Source organism: Kogia breviceps, chromosome 11 (assembly GCF_026419965.1).
Source record: "Kogia breviceps isolate mKogBre1 chromosome 11, mKogBre1 haplotype 1, whole genome shotgun sequence".
Taxonomy (NCBI): domain Eukaryota; kingdom Metazoa; phylum Chordata; class Mammalia; order Artiodactyla; family Physeteridae; genus Kogia; species Kogia breviceps.
Genome location: NC_081320.1, coordinates 34,860,987 through 34,879,925, shown reverse-complemented (window position 1 = coordinate 34,879,925; position 18,939 = coordinate 34,860,987). Strand labels below are relative to the sequence as shown.

The window sequence follows — 18,939 nt, the reverse complement described above, 5'->3', positions numbered from 1 at the left end:
GGCGGAGTCTGGATCCGGGCCAGCCACCGCCAGAGCGTCTGGTGTGCCGCTGCCTTCCAGAGCCGCCTTCTGGCCGCCCTAGCCCCGGCCAGGCCGGCGGGGAGCGCCCCCTCTGGCGCGCGCTGTGGTGGGAGGGGCCTGAGGAGGTGGGGGCCTGCAGAGGTGCCCGGCCGGGGCGGAGGCGGCCTCATCCCCGGGCGACTAAAGGAGAAGGCGGGGCGGGAGGCAAAAAGCGTACAGCACCCAGTATTCTCAGGTGGTCTCCCATCCAAGTACTAACCAAGCCCGACCCTGCTTAGCTTCCGAGATCAGGCGCGTTCAGGGTGGTATGGCCGTACGCAGGGTTGGGGACCGCGGGCTGCCTCTTGAGGCCCAGCTTCTCTGGCGCGTGCGCCTTACCGCCAGCCCCGCGGCCAGCCCGCCCCGGCAGGGCCCCGCTGCCCGCCCAGCCAGGGGGATGGAGGTCTCGGGTACCGCGGGGTGGTGGAGGGGTTGGAGACCTCCCAGCCCAGGGCGGGAGGGACCCAGCAAACCCTTTGGCGCTTGGCGCCCCGCCCCAGATCCCGCTCGTCTCTCACAGGGATGTGGCCCCGGAACATGTCCGGGGACGTGACAGGAATCATCTTAGCCAACTCAACCCCAGACATTGTGCTCCAGGATACATGCTATGTAGTAGCACACTTCCATGACCTAATGTCCATGGGAGCAGTCTTCACTATTATGGGAGGCTCCTACACGGATTCCCACTATTCTCAGGTTTTACAGTTAACTCAGCATGAGCAAAAATTCACTTCACAAGTATATTTGTAGTAGTAAATATGACTTCCTGCAGCACTTTCTTGGCCTCTCAGGGATGTCACTACATTAGTCTGTGTGCCCTGAGGCACACACAACATGAAATATTTTGTCTTTAGGCTCATTCATCTCAGTAGCAGCAGTAATGCTAATACTCTTCATATTTTGAAAAGCATTTGCATCTAAACAAGAAGTCTTAGCAGTGGAAACTCCTACTCCTAACCTAGAATGGTTACACAAATGCTCTCCACCATTTCCTATGTTTCAAGAATCCTATCTATGTAAGTGTAAAATAAGGAAGGACTCAAGTCCTTTTCAACCAGTTTCAAGCCAACACCATAACAATTATGCCTTTCTCAATAAATGAGATAAAAGTAAAAAGTAATGTAGATTGGTCAAAGTTAAATCATAGGCTAAAATCCTGTATATCACTATGGCATATAAATTTCATCTAGGTTCTCAAGATACAACATCACCGATTATGGAAGAACTTTTACATTTTCATCATCACACATTAATAGTGATTTTTAAAATAAGTTCTCTAGTCCTCTATATTATTTCACTAATATTGACATCTAAACTAACTCATATACATACAATAGATGCACAGGTAGAGAAAATGTGAACAATTTACTAGCCATTATTGTAATCTTAATTGCCCTATCATCATTGTAAATCCTCTACATGATACATGAAATGAATAACTCTTTCAAACCATAAAAAACTATGGGTCAGTAATGATACTGAAGCTACAAATACACAGATAATGAAGATTTAAATGTTGACTTCTCTGTAATCCCCACATCAGAGCTAAAACCAGGAGAATAAATACTGATAGAAGTCAACAACCGAGTAGTTAGAGATAGTCATTGAATATTAGTTTCATCTGAAATTGTTGTACGCTCCTGAGCTGTTCCTTCTCAGGCCTAAAAAGAGCTGCTATCCCAGGACGCCTAAATTAAAGAATCCTAATACCAACAGGACCAGGCCTATGTTGTGGACAAGGGAGCTCGTTTTTGTGAGTTCAAGACTGGACAGAGTGATATGGCTGAGATATGGAGTGAATCTGGAGCCCATGGGGATGCACTTTGCAAGCTCCAGGATAGGAATGGGGCCTCTAGGGTGCCACGCCACCCACCATGCCCTCCCAAGCAGGATCTTGGCAACATTCTCTGTCAGTGATGAGGCAGCCCTAGCACTTGTCACGCCCTGATGTTGTGTCCTATGTGGGCCCCATGCTCTTGGGACCACACCCCACACTCTTCAGGTCCATGCTACAGGGTCCTTCGTGCCTCAGGAGTAGAGACCACAGAGCAAGCAGTTCCCGCCCCAACCAGCAGGAGGAGGGGAGGAGAGCAAGGGCACCAGGGGAATCTCACTCAGACAACAACAGCCCAGCGGTGCCAGTGGGGGCAGTGATGATGCAGATGAGGCACAGACCAAGAGATGGGACCAGAGGACCCAAAAGGCAGCTGGTCAGGTCCTGGCTCATCTGCACCCCGGACACCTTTGTCCCTCATACACCCCCTTCCTCATACACCCTCTCCTTAAATGCAAATTCTTCAGATGCAAACAGGCAGAGCTTCAGACTGAAAGTCAGCTCTTCCAAAATGACCCGTGAGCAAACACTGCAGGATTCCACTCCAGTGGGTGCCCTGGAGTCGACAACTCAGGGACTGAAGTGGATATGGGGGCCAGGGCAGCGGGAGGGAATGGAGAGGGAGACTCTCATGGTTGTGGAATTTGGGTTTTGCAAGATGAAAAGTTCTAGGGGTGGTGGTGATGGCTCCACGAGAAAGTGAATAGATCTGATGCCTCAGAAACGTGCACTTAAAATGGTGATGATGGTAAAGGGTACGTGACGTGTTTTATTTCACTTAAAATAAATACTTAAAATTATGTCTTGTTAATTGAGATTCCATTTTGACTCCTCTTCATCACAGATGTTGGAGGCCCAGACACAGTCTCCTACCTTAGGGGCCATCACGGTACCCTCACAGAGCATGTGGGAGACCATTCTTGGGGGGGGGCGCTAGTCTGTGCTCAGCTGACCTCTGTCCAGGGGGACCCAGGCCGTGGTGACCCCCATAGATTAGGCATATGATATGCTATGATATTAATAGGATACCACCAAGTGTTGTCACTCACCAGAACACAGAGTAGCAGCACACTCAAACATGACTGACCTCATATGATTGTGACCAGATTAAGAGAAGTAAAGGAACCACAGGTTAACTAGGGCAACACCGTTAATGCAGTTTGGAAATCTCAAAGGGGACAGGACGCAGTGCAGGCAAAGAGCACATATGCAGTCTCCCCGTACATGTGATCCTGACCCATGAAGATGTGGTAAGACGCACACAGTCCCCGCACCCTATACCTGGGGTCACACATCCACACTCACCAGGGTGACACACCTCCCCAGACCCTGCACCTAAAGTCACACCTTCTCTCTCAACAGGTGACCCCTCCTCCCCAGACACCTCCACCTGGGTCACATGTCCATAGTCCCAGGGTGACCTCACCTCCGCAGACCCTGCACCTGGGGTCACACGTCCCCTTGGTCAGGACACCATGGCTCTGCTGGTGGCTCCCCTAATGTGGAAACAAGCTGGGTTCCTGGGACCTCCTGGGATGGGAAAAAGTGTCAGGTGGGTCTCCTCTCACCACACTTGTCCCAGAGAACTCCTCTTTTCCCTTTGGTTCTGTGTGATTTTAACTGTTTTTAAAGCTTTCATGCTAGAGTTGAACACACGACCTTGGTGCTGGCAGGCTCAGTCCTTTCTCGTCTCACCTACATATTGAGAAAACTCACAGGGCAGCAGGGCTGAAAGCCAAGGGGCAGCTCTGGACACTGCTGAGTAGGGACAGTAGACTGGAAGGAGAGGTCAGCAGCAGCCTCAGCTGTTACCCATCGGCCTTTTGCCCACTCTGAGGTATCCGGCAATCAATTCACCAGCTAAACCTGCCTCTCTATGCACCATGTACATGCTGGTGAATTGGAATTATTGCCAGGTAGCCCTCCTGAGGATTCTCCATGAGCCCCAGGGAAGGTGAGCCTTGCAGGGATTAAGACGAAGGCCCTGACCATAGCACTGACCCTTGGGAGGACCAGGTCACCACACTCAGAAGAGAAGCTGTTATGTAGACAAGCCCACCTCAGCTCCAGACCCCGGACATCTAAGCACTGACCTTCAGATGCAGGCATGGAGCTTCCCAGTGCTGAGGCCAGGCCGGGTCTCTACCCAGGTCCCTATAGTCCTAGCACAGACATGGTCAGGTCGAAATGTTCTTATCATAGACAACACATGGTTAGCTCTAAACATAATCAGTAGACGGGACATGCAGAGGTCTAAATGTACCACATAGACAAAACTTGATCATGTTTAAACTAGCTTAGGGCTGATCTCATAGGAGGTACAGATCATACACATGGGTCTCTCATCTTTGGACACCCACATCAGGAAACTGAACAAAATCTTTGTCATTAATCATTTCAACAGGCAAAACAGAAATGTTACCAATTTCTCTGGCCACCTGATGGTCAGGATCCACGGGTGAGCCGTGAACTTCTTCTTATAGTGCAGCCCAGTCTGCTGCAAGGACAGACAACAAGTGGCCTGATTCCAGACTCCCAGGCTTCCAGAAGGAGGTGGCCACACTGGAAGCCCAGGCAGGACAGTCCTGCATGTTCCGGGCCGGGAGATCCGGTCTGTCCATTCCGCTGGCCGATTCCAGGCAGGGCGCTCAGGGCCGCTGAGAGCCCTGCACTCAGGTCCTGCTTCCCTGCAGCGTGTGCGTCTGTGTGTGTGTGTAGAGGAGGCGGTGGCTGATGGCTCCCATGGCTTCCGGTCAGGTGACCTCATGCCCTGGGGCTGACAGCCAGCATGGACACTGAGCTGTCTTCGAGGGGAGGCACTGGGAGAAGTAGGGACACAGAAGCCATTGGAGAGGAGAACCCACCATGGAACTCCTTGCACACTGGCTCGCCCCACCCGGGGACCCGCCTGCCCATCGTGGGCAGCAGGTCACACCCCAGCCCCCCACTCCTGAGGGCAGGGCACCTGCTCTTCCCACAGCACAGGGTCTCACATGAAGGAGACCCAGTGGGGACTGTCACTGTCACTGCCCCACTCCTGATACTGTGTTTGGGGAGAATGAACCCCTTTGACTGGGCGATGGGACCCTGTGAGGAAAGAGGTGGTGGCCCCATCCAAGTCGGGGCCTGGCTGAGAGATGGGAACACAGGAGCCAACTGCAGGGCCTGGAGGCCAGGCTAACTGGAGGGGCACCCCCAGCCTTGGCTGGGCTCTCCAACTGTGACATTGTAGCTTTAGGGGACCTGGAGCAAGTGAGTGAATGTAATGGGGGTCTAAACTGGACCCTGAATGGGGCTTAAAGAAGGTATGAAGGATGTTACTGAGGTAGTGACAGTCATTGGAAGACTAACTCTGTGTCAGGCCATCCTGCTCCATCCATTTAAATCCCTGAGATCTGTGACCTTTACGTGGCTATGCAGGATTGTTAGAGCAGGTACGTGTGGACATATCTGGAGCACAATTCAGTCTGCAACCAACTTGCAAGTGGTTCCAGCAAACACAAAGGTGTGCACCCAGGCAAGCGCAACACACAAACATATGCACGTGCACAGCACAAATATATTCACACACTAGCATATGAACACACATGCATGCATATGCCCATACACACACTAATGTGTGCAAGTGCACATAACTATGCACATGCACAGCATATATATGCAAACAGTCACATGCACACGCATAGCACACACACAGGGAATAAAGTGAATCGGTAAAGCATTCATTCCTGGACACAAGTGAAGCTGACATGTATTTTTGCCTTTTCTTAGCTTTGATGTTTTTCACAATAAAAAGTTTATGAAAGGGGCTTCCCTGGTGGTGCAGTGGTTGAGAATCCGCCTGCTGATGCAGGGGACATGGGTTCGTGCCCCAGTCCGGGAGGAGCCATATGCCACAGAGCAGCTGGGCCTGTGTGCCATGGCCACTGAGCCTGTGCGTCCAGAGCCTGTGCTCTGCAACAGGAGAGGCCACAACAGTGACAGGCCCACGTACCACAAAAAAAAATGTTTAAGAAAAAAGTTAATGGCAAATGACTTTTTTTTTGCGGTACACGGGCCTCTCACTGCCGTGGCCTCTCCGTTTCAGAGCACAGGCTCCGGATGCGCAGGCTTAGTGGCCATTGTTCACAGGTCCAGCCACTCCGTGGCATGTGGGATCTTCCCAGACCGGGGCACAAACCCGTGTCCTCTGCATCCACAGGCAGACTCCCAACCACTGCGTCACCAAGGAAGCCCACAAATGACTTTTGATTCATAGGACTTTCTGACGTTATTCCACAAATATTATGACAGGAGAAATGAATATAGATATTACATGTGTCCACTAATGGATGAATGGAGAAGAAAAACATGGTCTATCAATACAAGGGAATGTTATTCATCCTAAAAAGGAAGGCAATTCTGACACAGGCTGCAGCAGGGATGAGCCTTGCAGGCATTATGCTCAGTGATGGAAGATAGACACACACAAAAAGAAACAGTGCTTGATCCACTCATACAAGGCCCCTAGAGCAGTTGGAAACATAGAGACAGAAAGTAGGATGTTGAGTTCTAGGGGCTGAGGGAGGGATGATGGGGAGTGTGTGTTTAAGGGGGACTGTTTCAATTTTGCCAAATGAAAAAGCTGGAGGACGAGGCGGTCAGGTTTGCACAACAGTGCGAATTACTTCTTGACCCTGAAATGTGCACTTAAAAATGGTTGAGATAGTAAAGTTTACGTTATGTGTATTGGACCACAATTTTTAAAACTTTTATAAAACTACATGAAATAGTCCATGAATACTACAAGATGCACAACTTCTCTAACACCTGAGGGATTAAAACCATAAGAAAAATACTGTGCATACACCTACCAGAATGGCAGACATGAAAGACATAGTATCAAATATCAGCAGGATGTGGACCAATGGAAAGCCTGGTACGCAGCGGGGGAACGCAACCACTTCTGAGACAATCGGGCCTCAGATAGCGAAGTCCCTGCACAACACAGACCCGCAGTGCTCCTCCCAGCTGAACACAAACCCACCAGCCCTGCACCAGAACACATGGACATGGACTCCGCAGCCACAGGAGCCAAACCTGAAAGAACCTGAAGGCCACCACAAGCGGATGCAGAAATGAACCATGCACGCCCCTATGAAGGGATACTCCACAGCAATGCAGTACATTTTGTTTAAAGGTAGTAAAACTATAAAAATTATTTTTGAAAAAAAACTATAGTCACAGATGAAAGAATCTATAGTTCTGGCACCTAGGGATTGTCAAATGCTCCTAAAAATGGATTGTTGTGGAAATGTTTATTATAAGGAAATTGACATATTCTCTAGGAAGGATGGCGTGAATGGGCCTGCTACATTTTCTACATTGAAGACATATACAGGTTTTGATTCTACTTCTGTTAAATCAAGTGGGGCTTCATTGGATTTCTGCTACTGCAGAGATAATCAAATTCGGGGTAGGGGTCAGGATAAAATTAGCTATAGGTGTTCTTGTGTAATAATTACTGTTGAAAGTGTAAATGATCCATTTATTAGAAAGACTGAGAATAGGATAACTGCTACATTACTTCGTATGAGATTGTCTGTGCTATTGTCCCTAGAGCTCCAGTGAGTGAGTATTTTAAATGTGAAGCTCATCCAGATCTGAGGATGGAATAAATGGCTAGGTGTGATATGACTAATATAAATAATATGACTACATTCATATTAATTAGTGGATAAAATATGGGAAGAGGAATTCATTTTGTGAGAGCCAGGGTTAAGGCTAGCATTGGAGCAATAATATATAAATAGATGATGTTGATGGACATAGTGGTTCTTTAAAAAGTAATTTGAATACCTCAGCAATGGGTTGTAATAATCCATGGGGGCTGATGATTTTTGGCCCTTTCTGGATCTGTATATAGCCAAGGATTTTCCATTTAGTTAATATGAGTAATGCTATGGTGAATTAAATTGGGTAATTTGTGAAAGAATGTTGATTATACACATATTCTTAAGAAGAGGACTTGAACCAGTGCACATAAAGGTTTCCGTATTACATAAGTGTCGGGCTCTGCCATCATAACAAACCCTGATCTACAGTAAGGTATGTATAAATTAATTGAATGTAGATTATATCATCATTTAGTTTGAAGACATTTTGTAAAGTAAGCCGAATTGCTCTTGTCCTTTCATACTGGAAGAAATCTGCAATAGACAGAAACCAACAAGGATGACTCCAGTGTGAACTCAGATCACGTGAGAATTTAATCGTTGAACAAAGAGAAAATTAATAGCAGTTATACAATTGAAATGTCGTGATCCAGCATCAAGGACATAAACCGTATTGCCGATAAGAACTCCAGAATACAATTCCACTGTTATCCCTAGTACAACTTGTTCCATTGATCAGTGTTTTAGAAGAACAGGTGATAAACCATTTTGACTAGTTGGTCTACATTTTAATCACTCAGAGGTGGGTTTATTCTCCAAAAAATAAATGGCGCACGGGCTCAAGACACACCGGGTTCAGTAGTTGTGGCACTCTGGCTAAGTAGTTGTGGCCCACAGGCTTAGTAGCTCGGTGGCACGTGGGATCTTCCCGGACTGGCGATCGAACTCGAGTGCCCTGCACTGGCAGATGAATTCTTAACAACTGCAAGACCAGGGAAGTACCAGAATCGCAGTCACCCTTCTAATATACCTTAAGCCCAAAGAATCCATGGAAAACTGTTACAGAAAATAAGACAATAAAATATTGTAAGGACTCTAACAGAAGCAATAGTACTCAGTTCATATAGACACATCCCAAGCAGTTCCGAAGTATATTAAAATGGAGGCTGCAATTTAAAAGGAAGATGAATTATACCCACAAACTCCCAATCTGTCCTGAAACGTTGCAATCTGAAACCCTATTGTAGGAAGCAGAAGATTCCAGGAGACATTCTGCCAATGAAGGACTCTAAACCCTCTGGTTGGAGAAGGAATTCTGGAAGGAAGGTATCCTCACCCAAGGAGAGCAGGTTGCTATACTTCTCTCACATCATATCCCTGTAAAATTCCTCCTGATCTTGGTCCAGGCTTTCTCACTCCTCTTGAGAGAAATCGATGGCCACATCCTGGAATATCAGCAGTCCTTGAAATTAAAAGTACACATGCCCTGTGGCCACGGAAAGAGTTCATAATGTGACCCAAGAAGAAAACAGCAAGTTAAGAAAACTGGTTTTGATTTAGAAGAGTGTCTTCCATTATTCAATTTTATATATATATATATATATATATATATATATATATGTATACATATATAATATATATATATATTTTTACAAAGTAACTTTCTCTACCTTATTTCTAAGTACAAGAAAAGAGTATGGCATGTGATCCACAAAACCAGTATAGAGACTATACTTATCTGGAAAAGAAATGATAAAATGATGGTTTCAAAAGAGGCATATGCATTTTTGAGTCTTTTATTTATATCAAAGTGGATAAAATGTGTGTATTTCTCAGACAGAGAACACATGTCGAGGTAGAAATGTACCTTTCAACTCTTCACGGGTATACAAGTTCACTGGAGAGATTGTAAAAGTGCAGATTGTGTTTCAGTAGGTTCAGTGGGCCTGAGTTTTATTTTTTTAACAAGCTCAATTTAAACTAGTGATGTCACAGTCTCTGATTCATTAAGGACAATTGTGAAGAGCAGAGACATAATTAGAAACGTAAAAATTCATATTTAACTTTGAACTGAAAGAGTTTTATGGATTTTACACATTTAATAGGATAGTAAGCACAGCAACAACAATCATTTGTGAATATTTACTATAGACTGTATCTTTCTAACATTTTTGTGTAGGATTCCAGGAAAAAGGCCTGGGCTGTGGCCACAGTGGGCGGGGCCCCAGGCCGGGCACCTCCAGGACCCCGGATGGGGCCCCGCAGTCCTGGTGGCTCCTGCCCTGGGCGCCGCCCTCCCTCCCGGAAGGCATCAGGTCGGAGGGCCCCATCCCCTGCGCCCAGAACAGAGCCCGCGTTTCCGCAGAGCTGGAACTCCCTGCTCGGGGTGTCTTCCCTCAGCCGTCAGGGAACTGCCCTGGAGCCTGAGGGGAGTGCGGCCTCACTGAGGCTGCTGGCTCTGAAGGGGCCCTGGCAGATGAAGTCGCGACAGTCGTGGGGACGGCGGGCCGGGTAAGTGGGCGCGGACCCTCTGCCTGGTCCAGTGCCCGGGATGCCGCGCAAGACCAGTTTCTGAGGGGCAGGGTTTTGCTGCCACCCACCGCTGCTGTGCAGAAAGAGCTGACCCCAGCGTCTGGTCCCAGGAAACTTTGGTCCCTCCTCTCGCCCCCACCCTCGGCCTGGCTCACGGGGTCTTGGGGACGTGGGGAGGGGCTCGGCCTGAGTGTCCTGAGGGGAAACGGGGTAAGGGAGGTGCAGGTTCCGGCTGCGGCCGAAAACTCCTCCCGAGGCTCACAGGCCCCTTATTCAGCGGAGCCCCTCTGCACTCCTTCCTCCCTGAGCTAAAGTACCCTGGGGAGCAGGCAGGGCGGGGGACTGGCACAAGTAATAGGGAACATCCAAAGGTGATTGTTAACTAAGGAAAACCAGCTCTCCCAAGGTGAGGAATGCAGCGCTTTTCTTTGTATGGGAAGATGCCAGAGTCTGGGCTCACTGAAATCCTTCCTTTGATATGCACCTCAGCTCTCTGGGGCCAGTATTCTGTATTTGCATATGCTGAGTTCCTCAGGGCCAGCCAGCTCCCATTGGAGGGCTGCAAGTGCTGATGACTGTGAGGTCCTTTGTTTACTGAGATGGCAGGGAATATTCCCTTTCTCACAGGCTTGAGGGGCAGACAGTAAAAAAGAGTCAGAGAGTCTCACTCGGCATGTACTTTGGTTTACATATAGGTAATATTTATACTTAATTGTGCTAATAGAGTTTCTCAAGTCCAATCACCTTGTACGCCTGCCCTCTAGGTATTAATTTCAGCAATATCCTAAGATAAACGCTTATAGAATTGACTTAATCCAGTTAGATAAGATAATAATTTTTAAAGGAAACCCAATAGAAATATAACAACGAAAGCTTTACCACTAAAGGCTGGGTCTGGAACAATGTAAATAAATGTTCCATTGTTAAAATAGTGAAAGATGTATTCAATAGAAATATCAACAAAAATGACAAATAGTAAGGGTAGCAGAATGATAAAATGTTCTATCTTTATCATTCAAGTGGCAGAAAATCATTTATTAGTAGGCACTGGGGCCAGAAGATGCCTGAATTTATATCCAAGGCATATTTGTGCAGTTGTTTCAACAAGTAACTGAAAGACAAAATGGAAAAACAAGGAGGTTTGTGCCTGTGATCATGTTGATGTGAAACCAAGGATGGCCACCTTGTGCCAGGTGAGTTAAGTTTACCTGGCAGGTAGGCTGCAGAGCTCCTGAGAAGTCAGGGTTGGAAGTTTTCTGCTGGGTGCCCCTCAGGTTCTGTGACTCGATTGATTGTGAGTCATGTTTCGGGAAAGACCTGATCACAGGAAAAGGGTGGGAACAGAGTGATTTGGGGAGCAGCTAACCACATTCATCACAGCTCATGGCCTGAATGAATTTTACAGAAACAGGAAAAGAAATGCTTCTTATGGAATCAGAGAATGTGAGCGCTGGACAATCCCAGGAAATGAGGAACACCCATCCCATTTTCCAGATGGGCAAACAGAGGTCCAGCAAGGTGAAATGCCTCACCCAAGTTTCACCCGTCTCTCCTCCCCACTACCTGGTTCATGAAAGCAGGACTCTTCCTATCTTGATCACTGCTGAACCCCCAAATGGGCCAGGCATCTAGCGGCTGCTCCAAAAATTTCTGTTGACTGTAGGAACATTGCTGTTTCTTTCTTTCTCACTCTTATTCAGGATTGGGCCAAGAACTCCCCAGGTTGCAATGTAATTGGATAAATGTAGATATTAGTTGAGTTTTGTTGTGATGAGGACTTAGGCTATGAAGGTAACAGACTTGGTTCATAACTCGGTTCTGTCACTGAAGAGCTGTTTGGCTGTGGGAAAATTACTAAACCTCTCTGAGCTTATTTCCTCATTTGTAAGGTGGGGATAAATCTACCTGAGCCAGCAGAGCACCTGCATGAGAGATGTGCACGAAATATCGGTCTTTCTCACTCTCCCACGGCATCTCTCTGTTCTTCCCAGAGAAGTTGTATAGAAGGATATAATTCTTTTAAAAAATAATTAATTAATAAATTAATTTTTGTCTGCGTTGGGTCTTCATTGCTACGTACGGGATTTCTCTAGTTGCAGCGAGTGGGGGCTACTCCTTGTTGTGGTGTGTGGGTTTCTCACTGCGGTGGATTCTCTTGTTGCACTTGTTTTAGAGCACTGGTTTTAGAGGTGTGGGCTTCAGGAGTTGTGGTCTGCAGGCTCAGTAATTGTGGCGAATGGGCTTAGCTGCTCTGCGGCATGTGGGATCTTCCCAGACCAGGGCTTGAACCCATGTCCCCTGCCTTGGCAGGCAGATTCTTAACCACTGCATCACCAGGAAATTCCCAGAATCGAAGTTTCCCTTCTAATATACCTTAAACCGAAAGAATCCATGGAAAACTGTTACAGAAAATGAGAAGCAATAGTACTCAGCTCATAGAGACACATCCCAAGCAGTTCCAAAGTATATTAAAATGGAGGCTGCAATTTAAAAGGAAGATGAATTATACCCACAAACTCCCAAACTGTCCTAAAACGTTGCAATCTGAAACCCTATTGTAGGAAGCAGAAGATTCCAGGAGACATTCTGCCAATGAAGGACTCTAAACCCTCTGGTTGGAGAAGGAATTCTGGAAGGAAGGTATCCTCACCCAAGGAGAGAAGGTTCTTATACTTCTCTCACATCACATCCCTGTATAATTCCTCCTGATCTTGGTCCAGGCTTTCTCACCTCTCTTGAAAGAAATCAATGGCCACGTCCTGGAATATCAGCAGTCCTTGAAATTAAAAGTACACGTGCCCTGTGGCCACGGAAAGAGTTCATAATGTGACCTAAGAAGAAAACAGCAAGTTAAGAGAACTGGTTTTGATTTAGAAGAGTGTCTTCCATTATTCAATAATATATATATATATATAGATATGTATACATATATATAATATATATATATTTTTTACAAAGTAACTTTCTCTACCTTATTTCTAAGTACAAGAAAAGAGTATGGCATGTGATCCACAAAACCAGTATAGAGACTATACTTATCTGGAAAAGAAATGATAAAATGATGGTTTCAAAAGAGGCATATGCATTTTTGAGTCTTTTATTTATATCAAAGTGGATAAAATGTGTGTATTTCTCAGACAGAGAACACATGTCGAGGTAGAAATGTAACTTTCAACTCCTCATGGGTATACAAGTACACCAGGGAGGTTGAAAAAGTGCAGATTGTGTTTCAGTAGGTTCGGTGGGCGTGAGTTTTATTTTTTTAACAAGCTCAATTTTAACTAGTGATGTCACAGTCTCTGATTCATTAAGGACAATTGTGAAGAGCAGAGACATAATTAGAAACGTAAAAATTCATATTTAACTGTGAATGAAAAGTGTTTTATGGATTTTACACGTTTAATAGGATAGTAAGCAAGCAACAACAATCATTTGTGAATATTTACAATAGACTGTGTATCTTTCTAACAATTTTGTGTAGGATTCCAGGAAAAGGGCCTGGGCAGTGGCCACAGTGGCCGGGGGCCCAGGCCGGGCTGCACCTCGAGGACCCCCGATGGGGCCCTGCAGTCTTTGCCCAAAGTAATGAACAGTTGAAAGTCAAATGTAATACTTCATCAGACGACGTACAAATGCTTGCACGCTGGCAAGGATTGTAGAGAACACAAATAGACCCAGAGCAACCTTTGCCAAAAGAGAATAGTGTGCTCAATGTACAGCCATAGCTCTTTTCCATATGAGCAAACAGTCAGGAGGATAAAAGAACTTGGTCAAACTCACACAAGTAAGTAGGACAGAATCTGGTCTGTCTGTCCTAAGCGTTGTGTTCTTTAACCACCAGGCTAGCTTTTCTCAGATCTGATTCATGCATACTGTAACCATATAGCTCTGTTTGCCTTGAATTTTCCCTGTTTATACGTATGCCTGCTGCCGTTTTAAATACGGCCCACTCTGACTCCACAAAGCAACCGAGAAGGCACAATCATTTGGTCACGATATACATGGACCACTGTGCTGGGACTACCCAGGAAGCTTATTTAAATAGTGCAACTTAGGGCTTCCCTGGTGGCGCAGTGGTTGAGAGTCCGCCTGCCGATGCAGGGGACACGGGTTCATGCCCCGGTCCTGAAGATCCCACATGCCGCAGAGCGGCTGGCTCTGTAGGCCATGGCCGCTGAGCCTGCACTCCGCAACAGGAAAGGCCACAAGAGTGAGAGGCCCACGCACCACACACACACACACACACACACACACACACACACAAGTGGCAACTTCCTGAGCCCTACTCCAAATCTAGATAAGTTTTCTGAGGGTTGTCTCAAGAATCCAGGTACAAGTCTTTTAAAGTGCTTTTGTGGAAGTCCCCAGGTGAGTCTCTCACTCTCCGAAGTTAAGAAACTGTTTATTGGGCCTTCCCCAGATGCCCAGCCAGGTCCTGTTAAGGTTGGAGTCCCCGCACCACATCACAGGGATGCTCCCGGCCAAGTCATCTCTGGAGCCTTGGAGAATCTGAATGGTCTCATGCTGGCCCACCTGCCACGACAAACCTCCTCCAGAGCATTCCCCTTCACACTTCACCTTCTACCACTCCCAAAGGCAGTCTGCTCCAATGAGGCCTGACTTTGTCTGTCCTAAGGGGCACCCGCTGATTCAAGCACTTTAGGAGAACAAGGTGCTGTGCTTCTCAACCAGGGTGGCCCAACCTCTAAAATGGTAGTCCAAGCAGTCTCTACCTCCTGGGCACATCCCCTCTGCAACAGCCCAAGTACACGAATGTCCCATCTTTGCTTTTCCAAGGTCGGCAACAGGGAGTCCCCGCCTAAAGAAGGTTCTCTTTCATTTCCACACTATCCAAGGCTGCCCCAAATGTGCTTCCTTCCTGTTGGCCTGCTCAGGCTAAGGGCAGAATCGTCTCTTTCCTTCTCTGAGACGGACCAAATCGTCTTAGTAACACTTCTTCACGGTGTTGACCATGTCTTTCACGGGGGCTGCTGCTGAGCCTTTCTCTCATCCTTTCATGGTGGAGAGAGGGAGAGAGAGGATTCTAATGATATTTACCTCTAGGGGAGAGGGCGAGTGTCATGATTATGTGATCATTCGGTACGATGTCCTTTCGACAGGAATTTGTTTGGACTTTCACGTTAAAGTGGGCCCACCATTCCCACTTTGTGAGGTCATTCAGCACCCTCATTTTGCACCTTTAACATCTCTCTCAGTATCACCTTGGAAATGTTTGAAACGGCATGAGCTCGTCCTCACGTACCTATCAGCTGGGAATCCGGGGCCCCAACATGAACGTAACCATTGAGCACAACACCTCTCCACGACGTGTGTAACACTGGGTAGGCCCCTTCACATCTCAGGGTTTTTAAGCCCTCGGGTGTAAAAATGGGAGGGTTCTATGAATCTATATTTGGGGCAGGACAAGGTCGAGAAGAGTGTGTCTCTGCTATTCTTCTTCCAAAGTGGAATGTCTGCCCTCTCTTCCCCATGGGTCCACATGTCACTTGTCCTTCAGGCCCACTGCCAAGGAGCCTTCCCTGATTCCCCAGTCCACACAAATCTCTGCCTCTTAGGGTCAGGGCCGTACAACCTAGCTGCCTCCTAACGTTCATCTTGCCTCTCAAGCCGATCTCAGGATGTGGGTCTCTCTTGCCCTCCTGTGGCCCCTGGGGCTGTGCCAGCCCACTGGCACGCCCCACGTGGGGTGTCTACTAGACTAGGGCATGGGTGGGGAGGCCCCGGTGTGAGGGCCCAGGCAGAGTACCACTGCCTCCACCCTGCTCTCCTCCACAGAACTGCCCCTCCTCCTGAAGCCTGCCCCTCAACTCACACGTTCCTTATAGGACCTCACTGGCTAGTGATGACCTCACAGGCCTTCTCACAGTTTCCATGGCAGGGTAACGATGCAAACGTGCTGCTGCCCTCAGAGATACTTCCCTACCGGTTCTCCACCAGAGACCAATCTCTTTGGTTGTCTGAGAGAGAATCCCTCACCAGACCTTCTGCATTTACTCTAACCTGTCCTACGTTCCCTGAGAGGGCAGTGCACGAGGTACACCGAGACCGGGCATCTGTCCAAGAGGCATGGTGTACGCACAACTTCCCCTGGCTGCCACATGTTCCCTGGGGCTTGCCCAGCACATAACACCTGAGCACTTTCCCAGCTGTAACGAATACCAGTGACCCGCGGCACCTTCAAGGACCCACAGTGCTCACTGCTGAGGACAAGTGAAAGGTCATCCCTGGACAAGTGTGCGGGAAGGTTCTGATCTTTATCAAAGGAGCCTTCCCCTTTGGGCTACAGGATGCTTCCATTCAGACCCTTTCCTGATGGGCCTCTTAGCAAAAGACAAGTGCATTGTTGTTGGCGAATGGTCAATGGAGCAGTTTGAGGAAGAGGGCCACCCTTGAACCGCACCTTCAAACCCAGGCACCTCTGTGCTGTCGTGTAGACATCTAGCTCGGTCCCGTCAGACACATCCCATACTGAGCGGCTGAGTACTAGGGCCGACGGTGGTGCCCTATTGATGGCAGGAACGGAAGAACCAAGGGGGCGTGATGAAGTGCTAGTGAGACTGGAGGGCTGAGGAGATGGTGTCCCAGGAGGCTGGGTTGATGTGAGCCTAGACATGGTACCCAGAACCCGGTTCTGAGTCTCCCGATCACTCTGCCTCAGTATGTGGCCTTGTTCTTATCGAGATAAAAGGATCAGAGGACTAGAGTTCCGTGTGGTTGAAACAGACACTGTAAAAATGGGACCCAAGAGGGGTTGCCAAGGTGGGAGGGGTTCTGAACCAACTTATATTAGATTACCTTTTTCCAAAACTTGAACGATATTTCCATTAAAGCCTCACAAGTGACAGACTGCAAGAAATGTTTTCTCTGTTGTGGAAGGGAGAGATGGAGAGGATCATGCTTGCAATGACTTTCGGGTTCTACTGTTTTCCCTGGAAACGGTGAAGGGACTCCCTCATCTGCTGCAGCCGTAGGCCCTAGGAATCGCTTTTGCAGCCAGGGTCCCTTCTCCAGGGACTCCGAGAGGTGATGGGCCAAGGCTGTGTTTTGGATGTCCAGGAGATGAAAGGTCTCTGGCCAGAAACTGGGAGAGACATGAGAGAGGGAGATTCGGCCAGGAGACTGTGCACAGCAGAAGGGACTGATCACTTTTGATTTTCTTTGCTGCAGCAGCGGCTCCCGTTTCTCCTCGTACAGCTGGTCACTGCCACGTCCTCAACCGAGGGTGTGGGGAAACGCAGTTGGGCTGCCATGGGGAGACATACTGCCGCGCTGGTGGCTACTGGGCCTACGGGGATGTTCCTTCGGCCACGCCAGCAAAGGTGGAAGTGGAGCAGGAGCCAGTCGCCAGACGTGCGCCCAAGAGAAAGCGCGCTCCGCAAGAGTCAGACGAAGATCTTTGCTCCCGACCCCAAATCCGGCGATTGTAGCATGGTGCCAGGAGGCGGACTCCACAGAATCTTGCTGGCTGAGCCATTCTCAAGAGAGGGTCATGGCAAAGCTCACAAGGTTCCCACCCGACCCCCCCCCACAACCCCCCATTTCCTGCTCCCCGAAGCAAGAACAGGATGGAGAGTCAAGCAGCACGCACCCTGCCCCGAGGTTCACATGCTCCTTTATTCCCAGCCCCTTCTGTCCCCAGTGGCGTTCCCTACTGCTCGGCAAAGTGTTTTTCTGTTACAGATTTCTAAAGGTCGCCACAGCTCAGACTTAGGTCACTACACCTGTGCTAGGCACTCCTGCCACCCGGGAAAGGTTCCAAAGGTGGAGCAGCTCCAGGGGGTGCCAGGGATCAGAGCAAAAACTTGAGAGGCTGGGGATGAAGGAGTTTGGGCACAGTCCCTAAAGCATCTCAGTGGTTGAGCTTCTGTGAGAAGGCACATCCCCACTGTGTGGGGAGGTGGTGGGGGGAAGGGGTCCCTAGAGGAGGCAGCTAGGGGGAGGGCCTGAGGCTGGAAATGGGGAATGGCGTGCAGCCTCTGAGCGAGCACAGGCACTTAGCCCTTGAGGTTTCTGGGAAAGCTAGAGCCACAAGGGCCACGAGAGAAGGCAAGTGGAGCAGCAGAAGCCAGGTGCCAGATCTCTCCTCAGAACCTATACTTCTCCACGAGGCCGGGCCTTCCACACTGAGGTAGGAGCGATCCTGGCCAGAAGGACAGCCAGCGGCAGCTCTGGGAGGAAGGGTGCTGCACTGGGGGCTCTGCTGCCATGGAAATGACTTCATTTCCTTCCACTCAAATACCGTATGGACTGGGTTCCTGCTCTGGTGAGTAAAAGGGTCGCTGACTCTCCCCAGAAGGTTGTTCAGTTCACATCCCCAAAGTCCCTCTATTCGGGCCCTGGGGGGGTGTAGCAACTCCTGAGGGCGCTCTTTCCTGAGGCTGGCTGACCGAAGTGGGGGAGGTTCCTGATAGGTCCCAGGTGCTGGTTGAAGTCCCCAGAGAATGGTCATGAAGGCTGGAGAGTCAAGTAGGTGGAGAGAGAAGGCCGGGGGCAGAGGGCCCCTACCTGAATCCAGAGCTCACAAGGTTATTACCCGCCACCATTTCCAGAAACTATCTCTTCCCCCATACCAGCCCCAATGGCCCGGTACCGGGAAACCGGGAGCCCAGAGCACTTGTGGCCACAGAGACACTCGCACGCAGCCCTCGGCGTGGGCGGGGCCTGCTGCAGGCGGATGGGGACGAGGTGTGCTCCCGGGAGGCCTTGGGCTGAAAGTGGCCCCCTGAGAGAAGCACCCCAGCTTGGACAGGAAGTTTAGAGGCAGGGGACAGCAACCTAGGGCGCCCCCTCGGAGCAGTGGGAGTGGGAAGAGGGCCGGGGGCAGAGGGCACCCACGAT

At 48.8% G+C, this 18,939-nt stretch overlaps 1 protein-coding gene and 1 pseudogene across 1 annotated transcript in view; both read right to left on the bottom strand.

The window, feature by feature from the left end:
• Window positions 1-231: 231 nt before the first annotated feature.
• LOC131765993 (5S ribosomal RNA) lies at window positions 232-340 on the bottom strand (annotated as a pseudogene).
• A 9,611-nt stretch (window positions 341-9,951) lies between these two features.
• Window positions 9,952-18,939, bottom strand: part of LOC131765157 (polycomb protein SUZ12-like) — a 63,434-nt gene continuing 54,446 nt past the window's right edge. Inside the window, 1 exon segment of the mRNA XM_067006906.1 lies at window positions 9,952-10,275. Within this exon segment, the coding sequence (XP_066863007.1) occupies window positions 9,952-10,275 (324 nt within the window).